This window comes from Gekko japonicus, unplaced genomic scaffold, assembly GCF_001447785.1.
Source record: "Gekko japonicus isolate JY-2015 unplaced genomic scaffold, Gekko_japonicus_V1.1 scaffold128, whole genome shotgun sequence".
NCBI classification, from domain to species: domain Eukaryota; kingdom Metazoa; phylum Chordata; class Lepidosauria; order Squamata; family Gekkonidae; genus Gekko; species Gekko japonicus.
The window spans coordinates 1,601,148-1,613,543 of NW_015173126.1; the positions used below are offsets into that span (position 1 = coordinate 1,601,148).

The window sequence follows — 12,396 nt, forward strand, 5'->3', positions numbered from 1 at the left end:
AGTGTGCAAGGGAAGGATGGGAATGTGCAAGGCTAAGGATCCCCCAGGTTTGTTCATTTAGCACCAAACCATGGTTTGGAGTTTGGTCTGAATTAAGCCGATATATATTTGAAGGCAATAGGAAAAGAGGAAGACACAAAATGAAATGGACTGACTTAGTCAAGCCACGGCCCTTAGTTTGCAAGACCTGACCAAGGCTGTTAGCATAGGATGTCTTGGAAGTCTTAGGGTCATAATAGGGTCCCAATAAGTCAGAAGTGACTTGATGGCACTTAACACACACATTTGAATGAGACGAAGCCTATTAGAATCTAGTGGAAAGACTAGCATACCTTTTATTGTACAAAACATGTCAAGGCATAAACTTGGAATTAGCTGCCACTTAGCAGTACATGTAAAGTAAATTGAAGGTACTAGAATAACATGCCTTTTCTGCAACAAAACAGTTCTCCTTGAAAGTTTCCATTTTGTGAACTGGCTTGCTTGTCCTGTATTCCAAGATGAGTCCTTCACCCTTTTCAGTGTTGATTGCTTTTGTATTTACAACTGTTCCACTATTGCTAAAGTTTGTGCTTAGCTTTATAATAATATCTGAGGGAAGGTCAAGATCCAAAGCCTGGAGATCTGTCGTGGTTTCCATTCCAAAATTCAAGACCATCATAAACACTTGATCCAAGCCATCCAGTTCTCTCACATACACAAAGATATTGCTGTCATTCCAAATATAGCACATCCATCCCCTCTGAATGGGAAGCTCATTGGCACGAAGGGAACTGAGCTCTCGATACATTTTGAGTGTAGAATTCCATTCAGTCCTTTGAGCCTGTAACATAATGGTTCCAGTGCTGAGTGGTTTCTTAGATGCTGAAAATATGCTCTTAATATGATGAAGCTACCTGCTGTGGTTTATTCCCCATTTCCCAATATTTCCCTGTTACTCAGGCACTTTTTTTTACCTGCTTGGATTTTAACATTCATCCACTTCCAGTGACCCTTATAAATATCATTTAGCCATCTAGTCATAATAAATAATAAAACATAATGAAACACAAACTGGTAAATCAGCTAAAGCATTAGTTGATCAATTGGAGGGATTAGTTGATCAGCTGGGGAGGGTAATGTTAATAGGCAAGCCTGAGAGTTATTTATTACTGTTTTTCATTAATCAAATTTATATCCCTCCCCTCTGGTCCTAATTACATTCCCGGACTGAGTTAAGGGCATATTTGTTTACCTTTGGAGGTTTGAAATGCTGCTGTAATATGGAATGAAAAAAGAAAGAGACTATCAAAGATGACCTATTTTTTCTTCCATTGGCTTGTTGAACATTTGATAGCCCAATCAAGAAACCATCCAGTCCCTCTGATACACACAGTTGTGATTATCACTTTGCATGGACTTTTGTGCATCTGAGGGGCTAGATTGTTCCCCTTAGTTTTTCTTGATTTTAACTTCAATCAGTCATCTTGATCAATAAAATAATCTAATTGTTCCCTTTTCCTTTTGAAGCAGAGAGAAAATAACTTCATTCTTCATACTTACATCCACATTTATATTTGGATAGTCAGAGTTTACAGGGATCCAGCTTGAGTTGCCCTCAGTAAAGCCAGCATGAGGACTACTGTCCCATTGCATGGGTGACTTTTCTGAAAAGGTTGCCTAAACAAAAGACAATGTTATTTATTATAAAAATGAAATACAATAATGTTGACATGTCAGAGATTACTTTTAATTTGGAGCAAGACCACAAAACTTGACCCAAATACATTTGACCACCTCTCAGAGGAGCCGGGTGTCACTTGTGTGGTTTGCCAACTTGATAGGAAGCCAACCCGTCTAGCAAGAAAAGTTTACTCATACCTGGGCCAACATGGAAACACTGCAATCAAGTCAATAAAAGTGAAGTCAGCCTAGATCAAAGCCACACTCTACATTTTTAATATAACAACCCTGTGTTCATTTTTGTGATTTCTACTTAAGTTCTGTGTTAACCAATGTTACCTTCATGATATGGAGGTAAGGGCCAACAAATGAGAAATTATTTATGGTAATTCATGTTTGTAGATAAATGAAATGCTTTGAAATGGACAAATAGTTTGCAGGCATTCAGCATAAAGCTAACGTACTGCAATTAAGACCAACAATAAAAACAGCAACGTGAGAGTACATGGTTGCCCTGCCAACAGTTCCTGCTTGCTTAGAGGTGCCAGTCTGGTGCTTGAAAACCAATAGTAGATGGTGTATTAGAGGAGAGAAGACAACATAGGGCAGGGGTGTCAAACATCGGCCGCTGGGGGTGCCGTACCCATTCCAAGGACACTCATGGCTGGCCCACAAGGCACCCCATGTCCAACAGCCATCACAGCCACGCCCATCCACCAGCCAGCCTAGCTGTTAGCACTGTACCAGTTTCTTGCTCAGGATGAGAAAACAACTGCAGCAGCTAGCTACCCTCTGGTCCTGAGCAAGTGTGTCTGAGCAGGATTTGCCTCCTTCCTCTTCAGATAAGCATGGTTGTTCAGGGTGACTGAACAACATATTGTGCATGCTCTTGCTCGTCCTGGTCAGGCTGGCTGGGAATGGCCAAAGTGGTGACTGCCTGCTTCGCCAGAGCTGTGGTGGCCAGGAACAGGCTCAGCACCACTGGAAAGCAGTTCCCACACAGCTCCACATATTCCGTGGATGGGACCTGGCAACTCTAGCTCAGCCTGATGCTTGTACAGACCATATGTACACTTTATTTGATAATTAACCTTAAAAATTTTTTTCTAATGCCTAAAACCTGATCTCATTTGTGTTTACTACCACCATCAGACACTTTCTCTACCAGTTGCAGGTGAAGTTGGGGCCTGGTCATTCTTGCAGATTCAGGTATGATGGAAGAAGAATCAGGCATTGTGATTTGACAACTGAGAGAAGAACTAAAAAATGCCAAGGGAAATGACTGTGAAGTCAGCTGCTCCTCAGAAAGTTCACTTGCCCATACCAGTTCCTGAAGGAAATGTTCTCCCCATTTAAACATGTTCATTTTTTGATCCACCCCTAATGCATAATTTAAAAATTGGCAATGTGGTCCTAGACAGAAGAAAGCTGCAAAGACTCACGCATATTTAAAAAATGAAAGAATACAGCTATTGGGCAGGTACTTCTGTTAATAAAAATATTGTGCCAAATAAATACTGATCAACCAGTACTGATATTAATTAGCATTAATATCATCATTAAATACTAATGTAATGTGTGTATAATATATAATGTAATAGAATCATAGAATCATAGATTTGGAAGTGACCTCCAGGGTCATCTAGTCCAACCCCCTGCACAATGCAGGAAATTCACAAATACCTCCCCTCCACACCCACCATTACCACTATTCCATGCCCAGAAGATGACAGAAAACCTCCAGGATCCCTGGCCAAACCAGCCTGGAGAAAAATTGCTTCCTGACCTCAAAGTGGCAATCAGCATTTCCCTGGGCATGTAAGAAAGGGCCACAAGAACTAAGCACTGAGGCAACCCTTCCTGCCCTCCCTCTCATGATCTGCCTAAGTTCACAGACTCTGCATTGCTGTCAGATGGCCATCTAGCCTCTGTTTGGAAACCTCCAAAGAAGGAGAGCCCTCCACCTCCCAAGGAAGCCTGTTCCACTGAGAAACTGCTCTAACTGTCAGGAGATTCTTCCTAATGTTTAGCCGAAAATTCTTCTGATTTAATTTCAACCCGTTGGTTCTGGTCCAGCCTTCTGGGGCAACAGAAAACAACTCCACATCATCTTCTATGTGACAGCACTTCAAGTACTTGAAGATGGTTATCATGTCACCTCTCAGTCATCTCCTCTCCAGGCTAAACATACTGTATAGGATTCCTGCCCCTCACGCCTGTCCAGGAATGAGGGGAAAACCTACACTTTACAATAACTTAAACAATAATCCAGAAAGGTATGCTACCCTCTCTGGAGTTCAGAACAAAAGCCACCAGAACCTTTTTTAACTAGAGTCCCCTTCCAGCCCAAGAGCAAGGTTCAGATGCTTAACTGGCCTCTGGGACTTAACACATTAGCAACTCTAGCTCAGAGATGCACTTAATCTTACATAGGTAGCATGTGGCTAGCTAGGCACAGGAGTTTAGCCTTGAGATCCAGTTACCACATCAGACAAGTTAGAAACCAGGATAAGTTTATTCAGCACAGATCTTAGCAATTAGACTACAAGGATTTCAAAACAAGAAAACTTATGGCTCTTGGCCCTCACTAAACATTGAAGAGATATGCATAGTTACCAGGATGATCCATAGTCAAGAATGTCCAAGTATACAGTCCAATTAGGTCCCATCTTTGTGCAAGCATGCAGTCATGTGCTCAGCCTCACAAAGGAGTTCTTTGTCTCTCCCAGAGACAGCATGGCAAGACAGCATTTCAGGTGTCCATCCAAGATCTCACAAACAGGAACAGAGAGAGAGAGCTCTCCTCCAAGGGATCAGACAGTTAAAAAACGCAATCTAGTCACAAATTAGCCCTGGCCAGGAGCCAATTGGAGTAGACATAGGAGTGTCCAATTGTTGAGTTGCCATGGGTGCAACATCTGAATGGCTAGAGCTCTGAAGGCCACACCTGTAGTCATGTGACCCCCAAATTCCAGCTAGTCCATGGGCTATGTGCCTTCTGACATGCTTCGGCTACGTAAGCTTCTGACATGCTTGGCAGAGGCCATCTGGTCTCTGTCAGCATGGAAGTGTGAAGAATGTGGGGTTATATGGCAGGGCTATTGAGGCCATTTGGCTTCAACAGGAACAAGGCACAGCATGGTATCAGCAAGACATTCCAGGGGAAGGCATGAAACCTTTAGAAATCAATATTTCTATACACATACCCAACTCCTTCAACCTTTCCTCATAGGATTTGGTCTCCAGACTCCTTCATTGCTCCTCTGGACACATTTCAACTTGTCTATATCCTTCTTAAATTGTGGTGCCCAAAACTTAACACAATACTATAGGTGAGGTCTAACCAGAGCAGAGTAAAGTGGTACCATCACTTTGCGTGATCCGGACACTATACTTCTGTTGATACGGCCCAAAATCACACTTGCCTTTTTAGCTACCACGTCACACTGCTGACTCATGTTTAGTGTACGGTCTACTAAGACCCCTAATGTAATGTATTGATACAAATTTAAATAATAAGTATTAATAATTTAATTAATGCCTTCCACCTTAGTGATCACATCAATATTACAATAATTGGGTCTTCACTGTACCCCTGCTCCACGAGCCTTGCAGCAAATTAGCAGCTGGCAAGAGGAATGGCACAGTTAAGTGCTTAGAGATGCAAATAGCTCTGGCCAGAGTGAAACAAAGGTTTACTGGTCACCTCCTCAACTAGATTGTCACACCTTAAAGGGACAGAAACCATGACCTGGATGGCCCAGGCTAGCCCGATTTCATCAGATCTTGAAAGCTAATCAGGCTTGGCCCTGGTTAGTACTTGGATGGGAGACCACCAAGAACATCTAGTGTCACTACACAGAGGCTGGCAATTGCAAACCAGCCTCCGTTCATCTCTTGTGTGGAAAATCCTACAGGGTCACCATCAATTCGTTGCAACTTGATGGCACTTTCCACCAAAGGGACAGAGACTGGTAAAACCAGAAGGTTAGATTATACTTCTTCCTTTAGGGTCAGGAAGAATGGGAATTACCCCACCACAGAGAACAAAGAACTCTGAAGGGAAGATTATAAATTCTCTGGACACAAGGGAGAAGGGGCTTTTGTTCTTCCTATCCTTTTGTATCTTACTCAGCTGTATTCAAGGTATGAAGGACTAAGCTTCTGCAATGGGACTCCATCTTGACCACATGTCAAACAACAATGGGGAAAAGCCCTAAGTACTGAGAACTCAGGTAATGGAGGATTTTAAACACAGCTTCAAGGCTGGGAGCCAGCATGGTATAGTGGTTAAGAGCAGCAGACTCTAATCTGGAGACCCAGGTTTGATTCCCCACTCCTCTGCAGGAAGCCTGCTGGGGGACCTTGGGTCAGTCACAGTTCCCTCAGAACTCTCTCAGCCCCATCTGTGGTGTGAGGAAGGGAAGGAGATTGTAAGCTGCTTTGAGACGCCTTAGCGTAGAGAAAAGCAGGTTATAAAAACCCAGCTCTTCTTCTTCCTTCTCCTTATTACCAGCCTATCCTAATTCAATGTTGAATTTGTGGCTTGTAGGGCAGGTGTGCAGGGCACCTGCTCTTTTCAAGTGGAGGTCATCCACTCTTGCCCTGCAATCTGTGAATTCACAGCTTGCAGGGCAGGCTAGCACGGCACCCCTTTCCCTCCAACCATGTAAAGGGAAGGTTCTCTCTTGGTATTTAAAGGCAATACCAAGAGAGAAGTTGACAAATTAGGAGTAAAGGGGAACAGGTCCCTTGCTGGGTAGAGACGACAGAAGACCTTTCCAAGTACCCTCACAAACAGGAGCAGGACTCATGAGACCAGTAGACAGATTGCCCAACTGGGTTATGCTGGTATCAGATAACATGGTGGTATATGCAGGGTTGTGGGCTGATTGGCAATCAGAAGACAGGTTAATGTTCATACTGACAGGTGCCACCAGGTGGTGACAGCTGTGGAGAAAAGTGACCTGCAGAACACAAATCTGCTATCCAATTAACACTTGAACAAGAGCCTCTGCATTTCCTGACTCACCTCCTTCCCACCGTTGCCACCTGATAGTATGAACAGGAGCCTCCTCCCTGCCCATTGTGGCTTATCTGCACTCCTAAAATAAGTTGTTGCTTGCTTGCGCCCCTGAATGTATCACCACTGGCTGCAGGCAGGGAATGAGAAAGTAATTTCAAAAGGAACTTTATTATGTGTTGCAAAATACATTATTGAGACCAGTAAATTTGAGCCTCAATTTAAAGGTGAGTCAACTCCATTCACAGGAGAACTTATATTGCAACAAAAATAGACTCATCAAGGTTTTACTGCCAAAGGAAAATGATCCTTTATTTTGTTTTGCTTCATTTATACCCTGCCTTTCTCCCCAGTGGGAACCCTTAAGCAGTTTACACCATGCGTTCTGCTCTCCTCCATTTTATCCTCACAACAACATGGTGGGCTAGATTACGCTGAGAGCCTGTGACTGGCCCCAAGTCAGCCAGAGAACTTCCATAACAGAGTGGGGATTCAGACCTGGGTCTCCCAGATCCTAGCCCAACACTCTATCCTAGGGTTCCCCAGTGTGGTGGTGCCTATGGGCACCACTGGCACCCACCAGTACTTCCATTAGTGCCCACCAAGCTTTCAGAAAGTCCTTGGCATGGCCACTGTAAGACAGTATTTACTATTGGCTGCTCTCATGCAAATGAAAAGGTTTTCCATGATTTCTATGCAGCTGCAGCCATTGAAAGATGAGGTGAACTGCTGAATGCAAAGGATTGTGGTTTCATTTTCCCTTCACCTTCCTTTTCTCCAACTGCCTCCCCTCTTTCCTTCTTTTCTTTTTATTCCCCAAGTTCTTTCTCTGTTCCTCTCCCCCACTTAGGGTTGCCAGGTCTGGGTTGGAAAATACCTAGCGCTGCCAAGTCCCCCCGTAGGGTTGCCAGGTCTAGGTTGGAAAATACCTGGAGACTTTGGGGGTGGATCCGGGAGAGGGTGGCGTTTGGGGAGGGGAGGGGCCTCAGCGTGGTACAATGCCATAGAGTCCACCCTTCAAAGCAGCCATTTTCTCCAGGGGAGCTGATCTCTGTCAGCTGGAGATCAGCTGTAAAAGTGGGAGATCCCCAAGCCCCACCTGGAGGCTGGCAACCCTATCCCCCCGGGGGCGGAAATCCCCCCGCCCCAGAGGCCCGTTCCCCGACACCGGGGAATTGGGCCCCGGGGGGAACCCTGCCCCAGCGTGCACGTCACAGGGAAGTGACGTTATGACACCGGGCACGCTGGAGGCGGGGCCACAGCCATACAAGGGAAAACTCTATGGTTTTCCCTTGTATGGTCGTGGCCCCGCACCCAGCGTGCCCGGCATCATGACATTACTTCCCTGTGACGTGCATGCCGGGCGCGCGCCGGGATCCGCACTGGAGTCCTTCGCCAGCAAGGTAAGTGCCACTTGGCAACCCTAAAAATACCTGAAGACTTTGGGGGTGGATCCAGGAGAGGGTGGGGTTTGGGGAGGGGAGGGGTCTCAGCATGGTACATTGCCATAGAGTCCACCCTTCAAAGCAGCCATTTTCTCCAGGGGAGGAGATCAGTTGTAAAAGCGGGAGATCCCCAGGCCCCACCTGGAGACTGGCAACCCTACCCCACTTCATTTCTTTTTATTTCCCTTCTGTATTTGCTGTTGTTGTTGTTCTCAGTGAGGATGAAGGTATCGTGTTGGTTTTGCCTCATGCGGAAGCCATGTGGGGTTTGACACTCACTATTCCCTCTCAAAATTCCAAAGGTCCCCATGGGCTCAAAAAGGCTGGGGAGGACCCCTGCTGTAACCACTATATGGCACTGGCTCTCTTTTGAGGACAAGGCCAGCCTCTTCAAGACACTATGATGTTGTGGATTGGAACTCACAGAATATTTAACTCACAGTTTGTGATGGGGAATCTTCCATTCCTATCTCTTCACCATAATATGTAGTGGGTGTTCCAGGAAGGGTTAAAAGAAGCATATTCATGACATTTATGTATTCCTTTCCAATCCGAGAGGCGATGCGAACATTGTTAGGATCTCCAACCTAAAATACAAAGGAACTTATTTTATAATAATAATAATTTTTAAAAGAACCTACTGAGGGGCTAGATATGAGACCAGGTTATCAACCCCATAAAAGCCACAGTGGCCATAGATAAAGGTTTCCCTTGCTCAAAAGCCAGTCGAATCTGACTCTAGGAATGCAGTGCTCATCTCCGTTTCCAAAGACATTTCCGTGGTCATGTGGCCGGCATGACTAAACACCGAGGCACACGGAACGCTATCACGTTCCCACCGAAGCAGTACCTATTTATTTACTTGCAATTTCTTGCTTTTGAACTGTTAGGTTGGCAGGAGCTGGGGCCAGAGACAGGAGCTCACTCCATCAGGCGGCACACTTGGGTCTCGAACTGCTGAACTACCGACCTTCCTGTCAGCAGTTCAGCGTCTTAACCACTTGAGCCACCGCAGCCCTTTTACAGTGGCCATACCTTACAACAGAACACAGTGATTGTTCAAACTAATGAAGCTGGCATTTACAGTGAGGTAAGCATTTTTAAAAATTGTCTATATTCTAACGTATTCGGGTAGATTATAGCTCTTAGGGGGAAAGGTTCGTTCATAATTTTATTATATTGACTGAGTACTTACATGCTTTTTAATCACACCATTCGATGTTTGAAATAAAGTATTTTAATATTGCTTTCCTCTAAAAGAGATTTCACTACACGCAGAGAAAAGGGAATAAATTGTTCTAAGGTCACTAAATACAAAGGAACAGTCTTGTCAGAAGAAGTCTAATTATCAAAGCTAAAAACCTCGGTGCAATAAAATATTAAATCTGAACAGCAGGGTACCTTATTTTATTACACAAAGGCACAGAAAGGAGCACAGATGGACAAATAACAGCATCATTCTGATTATTAAGAACTTGTCCAGTATCATGCTGGATTGTGTGGCACAGGAGTGTATTTGCCACATTCTTTAGTGGCTTATGGCTTGAATGGGGATCTTCTGTGATCCTCTCACTCCTCTTTGCTTCCCTCCCAGTCCTGTCAGTGCTAAGCCAGTTTGGTGTAGTGTTTAGGAGTGTGGAGTCTAATCTGGGAGAACTGGGTTTGATTCCCCACTCCTCCACATGTAGCTGCTGGTGTGACCTTGGATCAGTCGCAAGTTCTTTCAGAGCTGTTCTCTCAAGGGCAGTTCTCAAAAGAGCTCTCTCAGCCCCACCTGACTCACATGGTGTCTGTTGTGGGGAGGAGAAGGGAAAGGAGACTGTAAACTGCTCTGAGATTCTTTTGGGTAGTGAAGGGTGGGGTGTAATTTCAATTTCCTCCTCTTCTTCTTCTTCAGCTGTCAGTTCCCAGCTGTCATTTCTTGACACTCTTCACAAAATTCCATTTGAACAGGTTGTCAATCAAAGTTTCTCAGACTCTGTGAGGCATTAACCCTTGGTAGTCTATTACATATGTCATCCTGACTCCTTAGAGGAAGGGGGTGGGGGCAGATAAATTAATAGATAAATAAAATGAGCAACAAAAGTTCTGTTGTGTTAGGTGTTGTGTGAGGTGTAAACCCTCTGGATCAGAAGCTTACCACCCAATTTGGCCATTTCCCTTGTGGCATATTCTTCATCCATGCAGCTACCATTTCAAAAATGTTACTTCCAGAGACTTCTGTTATGTTCATGAGCAACAGGTTAAAAGGGAAATCTGCTTCTTGAATAAAAGGTGTCCCATAATACATCATAGTTCCTTCAATACTCTCTTTATCATTGGCTCCTGTGCCCATAAATCTTCAAAAGAAAAGACATTTTGTAACATTAACAAAAATATAGCCAGTATTATTAACTTTAATATAGCAAAAACAAAATTAAAAAATGTGCCTGGAATAGATCACAAAATACATATTCTTTATTTAACATCCCTTTGGATCCAGGCCATGACTTAATTTGTTATATGATAAGGAGTTTTCCCAGCAAGTTCTAACAAGGCAGTAATTGTTAATAAGCATATCAGTGAGTCACAAGTGAGGACCCACAATACTTGTGGGGGGATCTCTCCCCCCCCATCTTTCCCAACCACACACCAATGGCAATGCTGCTGGGACTGCTGTGGCTCCTGCCCACCATCACCACCAATAGTGATGCCACTGGGCTCACCATGGCTCCCAGCCACCCACACACACAGTAGCAATGATGCCAGGTCCACCACAGCTCCTGGCCATCCCAACAACTACAACAACAATGCTGCCTGGCCACCACCTACCATTGCCACCAATGCAGCAGGGTCCGGTGCACCTCCCACCTTGTTTAAAAGTAAACTATCGATTTAATTATCAATTTAGGCTTGGCTGGGTTTATATACAAGCCCAGCTTTTATCTCTGAACCCCTTTCTCTTGTCAAAACATGTATGAACCAATACCAGCTGTTAGCAAGTCCTATGTCAAAATGAAGAACTGATTGTACTGGGCACTGTCTTGTAAAATGAAAAACTCTCAAAATAAGGGAATGGATAATTATTACTTGAATTTGCATTATGATTGGATGTTCAGCTGTCTGTATCAATGTGTTTTTACTTGTGAGTTGCCTTCAGCAGGCCTAGAGAGGTGGCATATACATTTCCTAATCAAATAAACATGTTTTAATTTAAAAGAAGCTGTAACAGCTGTAAAATATTGAGTAGGGGATAATCCCTTGCCTATTCCTGGACAGACGGTAAACTGGCCATTTAATGTGGCTGGCCTACTACATGCAACCCTCATGCAAACAATCTTGCCCAACTCTCTATAGTTTTGCTCCAATAAATACAGGGGGCAGGAAAGCACATTTGCTCTTACCTCTTAACATTTTCAGACTGTTCCCTGGGTGGCTTTTAACAGCTAATCAGATAATAAGCTAATCAGATATTAAGAAATTGCTACATGATCATGTTATCACAGTATTCTTACCTGTATCTACCAGGCTCACTGCTGAATTTATCCATGGTGTGTCGAAAACTACGGACTATATCATGCATGCCAACCTGGGTGGTGGTATAGTCGTGATACAATTCAGAATAGGCAGAAATGCTGTCCTTGAAAAACAATTTGTCATTAATATTCTGGACAACTGCTTTTTCAAATAATTTCAATAGACAGACGTATTAAAAATGACTGCTGCTCAGAACATATGTGCATTTTTCTGTGATTGTTGTCATAATCCATTCAGATTTGTGCACTGATTTGGAGGCAACGCCTTGTAAAATGGATATGGTGTCAAGGCTATCCACATAATAGAAGGTTTCCGGTAACGGCGCTGTGACGTGGAGCGGCTTTCGGATCGCTTCAGAGCCACCCACTCCTCCTCCACTCTTTTGGAGCCCCCCTTATCTCAGGTGGGCCCCGATCGTTCTCCTGGAGGGGGAATGAGTTGCAGGGGGCTTGTTTTTTGGGGGGCCCCACATACGGCAAATGTGGGGGTGTGGTGGTTATTGCCCTGAAGCGAGAGCGATAGACAGAGCAAGGCATGGCCGCCATGCCGCCATGCCTTGCCTAACAGCGACCTCCATTTTAACTTTATTGCTTTCTTCATTTTGAATGTATACAGCAACATTGGGACTGTGAGTATGCATATTTCTAACTCTATTCATAGCCAAGATTTCGGACTTTGAGATAAAGTTACTCTGAGTTGGTCTGCCCAAGATAAAGGCAATTAGCGGCCAGACAAGGAATGTGGGAAAGA

General features: G+C 44.2%; 1 protein-coding gene across 1 annotated transcript in view; it reads right to left on the reverse strand.

Annotated features, from left to right (window-relative positions):
- Positions 1–382: 382 nt before the first annotated feature.
- The window catches only part of SLC3A1 (solute carrier family 3 (amino acid transporter heavy chain), member 1), a 27,511-nt gene continuing 15,497 nt past the window's right edge, over positions 383–12,396 (reverse strand). Inside the window, exons 6-10 of the mRNA XM_015422007.1 lie at positions 11,625–11,749; positions 10,271–10,469; positions 8,571–8,717; positions 1,543–1,659; positions 383–823 (exon numbers count right to left, since the gene is read on the reverse strand). Coding sequence (XP_015277493.1) covers positions 383–823; positions 1,543–1,659; positions 8,571–8,717; positions 10,271–10,469; positions 11,625–11,749 — 1,029 coding nt within the window. The remainder of the gene's footprint in view (positions 824–1,542; positions 1,660–8,570; positions 8,718–10,270; positions 10,470–11,624; positions 11,750–12,396) is intronic.